The 7,766-nt window shown below is 32.7% G+C and overlaps 1 protein-coding gene across 2 annotated transcripts; it reads right to left on the minus strand.

The window, feature by feature from the left end:
- Positions 1-29: 29 nt before the first annotated feature.
- Positions 30-7,643, minus strand: LOC130448586 (mediator of RNA polymerase II transcription subunit 23). 2 transcript variants are annotated; one of them, XM_056786008.1, is made up of 11 exons: positions 7,582-7,621; positions 7,122-7,492; positions 6,723-7,068; positions 6,207-6,539; positions 5,633-6,008; positions 5,086-5,552; positions 4,575-5,016; positions 3,946-4,371; positions 2,734-2,922; positions 2,330-2,625; positions 30-2,033 (listed from the first exon to the last, which is right to left on the minus strand). In XM_056786008.1, the coding sequence occupies exons 2-11, from the start codon at positions 7,299-7,301 to the stop codon at positions 1,420-1,422; spliced, it is 3,669 nt and encodes a 1,222-aa protein (XP_056641986.1). In that variant the 5' UTR covers positions 7,302-7,492; positions 7,582-7,621; the 3' UTR covers positions 30-1,419. The 2 variants fall into 2 exon arrangements, with proteins under 2 accessions (XP_056641986.1, XP_056641984.1); XM_056786006.1 differs by having other exon boundaries at positions 7,122-7,643.
- Positions 7,644-7,766: the final 123 nt, after the last annotated feature.

The raw sequence follows: 7,766 nt of genomic DNA on the forward strand, positions 1-7,766 counted from the left end.
ATCTTCTATTTTTCAATTCAGCTCAGTTATCTATTTTTGGATAAATTTATGTTACAAAAGCAACATGCACAGTTAAGGAATACCATCTATCTAGTTAATAGGATGATCTAGATTTACTGACAAAGCAACTATTATTGGTCCTTAGCCTCCCCACAACGCTATTATTAGTTATAATTGATTTTAGTCAGTTACACTGAAATTATATGGACACTTAAAGCTGACATCATAAATAAAATAGAAGAGTAGAAGATGTGGTGCTATCAAAAAATCTTAAGATCCCATGGACTTCATATATCAGTAATGAAGTAATAAACATACTGTTTACACTACAACTAAATGTAAGAAAAGCTTAAATAGGGATAAAGGGCAAAGGTATAATTTAATTTGATTTTTTAAAATGTACAATTTTAAGCAACAGCTGCCTATGGAATCTTTTAACAATTTGTAAGATAATTTTTATTGATAATGATTGCGATCAAAAAGGTTGTTGTAAAAGGGAAGTTGAAGAAGAGAGAAGTAAAAATAAAAGTTAACACATTAAAATTTTACTCTCAACTAGAATTATCAGAATACCAAGCCAGACATCAGACATACTGTAAAATACAGTCTACTAAATGAATCAAAGCAACCACCACTCTATAGTTTAGTAGTCAAGGAATAAATGTGAAGATTCCCACCAAGGAAGTTTTCCCACTGGAATTCATTTTCAGGAGAGGTTTGTTGGTGGGAAATTCAGTATAAAACAGGTAAGACAAGTTATTAGGTTGTAGTTTACCTTCTGTCTCTGAAGATGATAACTTGGTTATTGAAACGCGCGTCAGATGGTGTAATATTGTGAGTGTTACTGTAGTGGTAGTGTAAACATTGTGTTCAGTATGAATATCACTAACAGTTCCAGAAATTCCAACTTAATCAAGAGGTATTCAGACAGCTGAATAAGGGTCGAAAACTCGATAAACATCATAAAAACAAAAAAGGTCAGTTATTTCGGGCATATAATGTGAGGTACCAAATATTACATCCCTCGCCTGATTATTCAGCAAATGGTTGAGGCCAGAACATAGATAGGTCACAAAAAGCTATTGTGGTTATAAAATATTAGTAATTGGCTGGACTGGCAGTAGAATACTGACACTATATGTGCTTTAACCTAAAGTGGGTTGAATTCAGATTATGTGAAATTATAATTTTGAACAGTTACTTTGTCCAAGGCAAATTCATTTAAAACCATCAGATGCATTATTGCTCTCAGAGATCTTTATCACCATTATTGAGGTTATACAGTATTTCAAATTTGTTAATAATGCCATATTCACATGTTTCAATGAAGTATAAGTTATACTTTGTGAGCTTACCGTTACAGTAGGATCAAATACTTGTTGAAACTAATTTTCATGAATTTGGACTAACCACATCTTATTATGATGCATGTACTTCTTCTATAGTAAGATGCGCAATAAATCTAAGCCTAAGTTGCAACTGTGGTCGCAATCTTCTCACCACAGCTTCCAGTTCTTTTTTCATACTATCCCCAACAAACATATATTTGATGTGATACAACAAATCACAAACTGGATCCATGTATTTCAATTCAGCTTGAGCTTGATCAACTTGAGCGAGTAATTCATATAGAGCGTTTGTCAAATCGACTATAGCCATGTGAAATCTCTGCAAAAACGGTCCTACCAAATGACACACATACAAAAATTGTTCTTCGGTCCTTACGACTGCAGGAAGACATTCTCGTACCCAACGAGGAACACTAGCGATTTGTCCAGGACCTGCATGATGCCAAACAGAATGGGCAAGTGCTAACATATAACTAAATCGGTTGTGCAACAATCCACAGTGGGTGTGTTTGAAATTGAAAAGATCAAATGGCGAGGTATCGAAAGGCCACGAATCTAATTCAGAAAGAGTAGAAATCAGTCTTTCGTGAAGGACATTCCAGTAGCTTATAGGAAGAGCTGACAATACCAAGCCGATTGCATTGATCCATTGATGAATATCGGCAGAGGGAATCATAACATAACCTGAAAAATTGAGTTACTAAGTACCAAATAAAAAAATAATTAGTCACAAATAGATTTTATTACTTATATCACAAAAATGTCTCACTAGTCTATTAGGCACTGATTTTTAGTAAAATTATTTTGAAACTTAGTTATAACTAATCAAAAATTGCCATTCAAAGTATTGTAATGATAAGTATATAAATTTTGGTACAATCTCACAATAAGTCAATTCTAATATTATGTGTTGAATCTATTGATTTTCTTTGTACCAATTTTGGGTATTTGAAAATAATTTATGGAAGGAAGTTACAAACCTTTAGCTATAACATCTAATAACCCATTTGCTATTGCTGTTGGTCCAACCGATAAAGCCATCAGTTCGACACAAGTAGTGTAAAGTATATGAGCTCCAGCATTTGGAAATTCATTAAATCTCCAATCTGTTGATGAATTGGAATTTGTACCACTTATAACGTCTACCACCCTCTTTATCATTTGGATATAATAGTCCAGTTCAGGTAACCATATTTCTTCCGCGCTTGTTTTTAAAAATGCTTGGTATGGTTCAGAAAGAGTTTCTTTAAGACTTCCCAAAACAGCAGCAACTAATCTAGAGATGCAAAGGTGTAAGGTTAAATTTAAGATGAAATAATTTATTTTTTCCAACAATTATTTATTGCAGCATACACTGCATATATAAATTGAAAGAGTGACTTACTTCCTTTTTAGAGGCGGCCTTTCTCTCAGTTTTGATTCATAATAATGCAATGTATTGTATAAGTATGTGACTGGCCTGTCATGAAATTTGTACAAACAGCCTAGGTGTTCCAATAAGATTTCTAGACTCTTGGTGACTTGCGGTATTTCCAAAAATCTGTGTACTACTATGTCAAATACAGGCAAAAACCTGTAGAAAAAAACAGTACTTGAAAGTTATTTTAGTTGGTCTTACGAATAATGTTTATAAAACAAGTAAAAATCATAATTTGATTTTATGAAAACATCCAGTACATCTGTATCAATATAAAATAAAATTTTAAATTATTCAGATCAATCAGTTCAAATTCATAAAGGAAAGATCAACATTACAACCTCTAGCAATAATATAAAACCAAATAGAAGCTGTACTGAACCTTTTGACATCAATAACCTGTTCAATAGGGTCTTGCACAGATGTCTTTTGTATAAATGACATACACTTAATTGTCGAAGATATCTGGTACCATAAACACTGCTTTATTGTACAACCTCTACTTCTATGACATGTATCACCATTGTTACAATGATGTAGAATATTTTTACAACCCAGTATACATGCCAAAATTTAACCAAAATTATGGCTTTATGATTTATAAATAGAAGTTAAAATTTAATCTAGTTAAATTCCAATTTAAAATAATTGTTCTTCCCGAAAATTAAGTACAAATTTTAATGAGTATTTGCACAAAAAAAACATGTTATATAGAGCAACACATAAAGAAATATGTATAAATAGAAACCAATCTCCATACTTAAAAAATAAACTTAAAACAAAATGCAGAAACATTTATCTTGATAAAATTTCAAGAATTATGCCAGTAACTATTTTACAATAGATTCAATACTCTATTCTACCAACTTAGCAATATTGACTAATTTTTTCAGTGTAAAAAATAAATTAAAAAAATTAACCCAGAAAGGATTAAAAATTAGTTACCAATTGAAACATTTTTATAATGATAGATCGGAATATCTACATCCGCTATACAAAAATTATTTTTCTGTTTCCAATTAATTTTATAATAAACATTTTTCAACTGCCGAAAGAATTTTCTGTTAAAAACTTAATTTTGCAATGCGATAAATTTTGGTTTATATTTTTTTCTATAAAAATTTGATTCCAAAGCAATAATATTGACATCATAAAACTAATTACATTATTTCGAATTACCTTAAACAAACATTTCCAAAATTAGGATGATAACCTCCACTCTGTTCTTCCGGTGCAAACTTTTCCGGATATTTTCTCTGGAATTCCAAATGTTTCTCATGCCAATTTGTTTGATTCCAATGATCAGGTGAGTTATCCTTAACAAAATCTTGCACCCTTGTACGAAATTCAGATGCTTTCAGTAAAACTAATTGTATAATAAATGAACAAACTTGCGCTTCACTGCCCTCTTGTGTTCTCAATGCTAAGCATAAAACTAATCGGTCAATAGTTACTATGTTATACTTCCAGATCATGTCATTGACAGTATCTACACATTTATTGACATGCTGTCCTCCTGGTGAATTACTGAACTCAAATACCAAGCAGTCACAGAATTTTCTCAAGTGTGCTGATAGTGCTCTGGCTCCAATTCTTTCCAAAATTCTAAAAAATAAAAAAATTTGGAGTTTATGTCAAAGAAGACAACTTACAACAATACTATATGCATGAGTGTTTCTTGTCTTCATTAAAATTCACTATTCTTTACAAAGTGAATAAAGGACAAATTTCCTGAATATATAAAAAATGTTCTCAATATACTGGAAGGACACTAAAATTAGATAAAAAATGATAATAGAAAGTCTTACTTGTAGGATATGGGAGTTATATGATTTGTGTCTAGCAACATCCTCCACAAGAGACACAAGAACAAAGGCGGTGCACCTGGTACCCCAAAATGTGCCATTATATCATTTTCATTATTCATAGACGCCCATTTTCTATTTTCTTCTTCTACTGCTTTTTTGAGTTGTTGTTTATTTTCTTTTGGTACAACATGTTGGGTGAAAAACTCAGCCATCGCCCTAGGAAAACATTCCAATGTTTGTGGAGCCCAAGCATGTGGCGTGCTTTGAGCGATTGTTGCAAGAAGTTCATGACACCAAGAACCATCAATGCCTGTAACATGTGTGGCTCTTGCTAATGTTAAAATAAGAGCTCTATTGAGTTCTTCTGATTCAGCTGAAACAATTCCTTTCGGTTCAGTGAGAAAACGGGATAATTCGGGTTGAACGTCCCCACTGCCAAGGCCTTTAAATAATGAAATAAAAAAATTCATATAAGTGATTACCATTGAATAAAAAGATAATGTTCACCTACCTGTAATTAGTCTTAATGCTGTCGATTCCACACACAGGTGCAACTGAGTTTGATTTGCCTGAGGTACTGCAGCCAGAGAATGTAAATGACTCAACAACTGTACTCTATAATGTGGATGAATGTGATGCATCCTGTAACTGAACATTTCTAATAAAGTGTACAATGTACCCCAAGCATGAAACTTGTACACTTGAGGTAGCAATTGGTTTAAGAACCCCTTGATGCCCAAGGATTCAATTTCAGTATACACAAGAAGTCTGCTGTAAGTTTCTACGAGAGCTGGCGATAGAGGCATTCCTGATTTTGTTTGGGAAGATTTGATAACATGAGTGACAATGCTGTGTATTAGACTCATTTTTGAATGTACTGTAAGTGAATCAAGAACTGTCATACTGAGTGGTGCAGTTGGAGGAGATGAAGATTTAGAACTTCCTTGAATTGTTTCAACAAGTGCTGCCATTGGTTTGCTAATAAAACAAATAGATATATTAAACATTTTTCTGTACTTTAACCTAAATCTGATTTAATAATTATTATTGATATATACCTAAAATAATCCTGATTTGTTGAATAAGCATTACATAATAAAGCAATTCTGTAATCATTCCCCATTGCTAGAGCTGCGTTATTAGGAGGAACCAAGTGCTGAAGAAAATCATGATGAGCTCGTAATTTAGCTGGAACAGGCCAAGAAATATTTGCTTGTTCAGCTTGAGCTTTCTTTGTAAGATGAATCCAAATGCACGTCATTGCCATCTGACGAGTGCATTGTGGTTGGTTAAAATCTGGTACAGGAAGAGGCTGATCCTGTTCTGGATATAAAAGTTCGTATAATCTCAATACTGGAAGGAAGTTGGAGAGAGGATTACGTTGAATGGAACCAGAGATAAATTGCAACAGAACCCACATTAACTGGTCTCTTCCTGAAATTGAACAATCAACACATTATCTCAACACAAAATATTTATGATGCCTACTATATATCAACTTTCCAATTCCTTCATTTATTGATGGTATTTTGATTTTATTGAATTCATTGAATAAAAATTATTTGGAAAACTATATTACTTTTTGTTATATTTACAAGCGTTTGAAATATGTATATTATATCAAATATTTACCTCTCCGTAAATCCCTTCCCTGTAATCTAGAATGTAATGACATGACAAGACTAGGAAAACTGGCAAATTGAAACAACACAAAATAAATTAATTGTGAAGATAAATGAATCCACAAGTCTTGAGTTGCCTGTTCATCTCCTTCCACTTCTGTTCTTTCTAAAGCCAATATCACAAGTTCTACCAGTTGTTCTTCAATTGCCTGGCAATGTTGTTTGTGTTGTTTATTCAAGCCTAGCATACCACACACCATATCACGACTATAAGGCTGCTCTAATACATATCTCAATAAACCAGTTTGCTTTTCTAACAATTCTGGAGCATATGGTAAGGTACCTAACATATTGGTAAACAAAACATGAAAATTAATTTACTGTGGTAACAATTTAGAGTATTTTACAAGAAAACAGTTTTTCCGTTGAATTTGTTATTGTAAATACAACTTCACCTTACACAGTATTATAAAACAAATTTTCAAATCTATTTCAAACAGGTTGGGGTTTGTTTTAGGAAAATTACCTTTAACGGCAAATCTCAAAGTTTGTGGATCAAGCTTCCAAGGATTTACTAAATGTTCAGGACAGCCACTATGTTCAACAACAGGTCTCATTTCAGTCTGTCCAATAATTGACACCATTTGAGCACAGGCTCTAAAGCTTTCAACATAATCAGAAAATAAAGCTGATAACCTCCAATGAGGGCAATCAGGAAAAGCCTTTTGTAGCTCATTAACTAGTAAATACCCTGGCAGAAGACATGCATCTCTATCCATTATCTTTTGAGCCACTTCCATAAGAGCTTGAGTTTGGGGTTGTAGACCAGAGTTCAAGCACCAAGGAAGTGTTTTAGCTTTCTCACAACATCCCTATTAAACAAATCAATATTAAAATACAATGTTGGAAAACATTTACCACTTACCTTCATAATCTCTCTCACACCTTTATATTCTACTAAATCAATAATTGTTTTAATTAACTTGAAACATTCTACCCAGAAATGTGGATTACTATGTTGTAATAATTCACTTGAAATGATAATTTCGCAAACTTTACGAGCTGGTAATGTGCCATTTTTCACAGATGTTTCGAGTAATTCCATCAAAAGTTTCAAATGATTCTGAGAACATCCATATGCTATACCTAAATACTGCCTCACTGCTACATCTAACTGCTCTGGGTTTGTGTTTCTAAATGCGGTACTTAGCTCTTGTTGCCAGGTCGTAATTTTTTCCGTTTCATTGTTTAATCTATGCACAAGGAAGCAGCTAAATGCCTCTTCGATGCCTTCGACTTTTAAAATATCATTTAAGATAGTTGTAACAGCTTCACACATTGTTAATTGATAAACTAAATTACTACTCAAAATCCAGCATCCTTACCGCGTCAACAAATCTCAAAACCATAACATTATACTAAAATATAACCTTTTCATAATGTCACTGTCAACAATTCTTTTTTATAGTTGTTATTTTTGCTAGTAGCTTAAGTCACCGAAAATAAATTTTGAAGGAATGACGTGTACCTCGCAATGTTTATCTATGTGCTGAATATCTTATAAGAGAAC

This window comes from Diorhabda sublineata, chromosome 9 (genome assembly GCF_026230105.1).
Source record: "Diorhabda sublineata isolate icDioSubl1.1 chromosome 9, icDioSubl1.1, whole genome shotgun sequence".
Taxonomy (NCBI): Eukaryota; Metazoa; Arthropoda; class Insecta; order Coleoptera; family Chrysomelidae; genus Diorhabda; species Diorhabda sublineata.

What these genes read in the sequence shown, in the direction of transcription:
- LOC130448586 (XM_056786006.1), bottom strand. Translation starts at nt 7,535, where the DNA reads ATGTGTGAAGCTGTTACAACTATCTTAAATGATATTTTAAAAGTCGAA. An exon ending in TTTGAGATTTGCCGTTAAAG is followed by an intron (nt 6,540 to 6,722) that starts GTAATTTTCCTA and finishes CCAATATGTTAG; the next exon opens with GTACCTTACCATATGCTCCA. An exon ending in AGCATTAAGACTAATTACAG is followed by an intron (nt 5,017 to 5,085) that starts GTAGGTGAACAT and finishes CATTATTTAAAG; the next exon opens with GCCTTGGCAGTGGGGACGTT.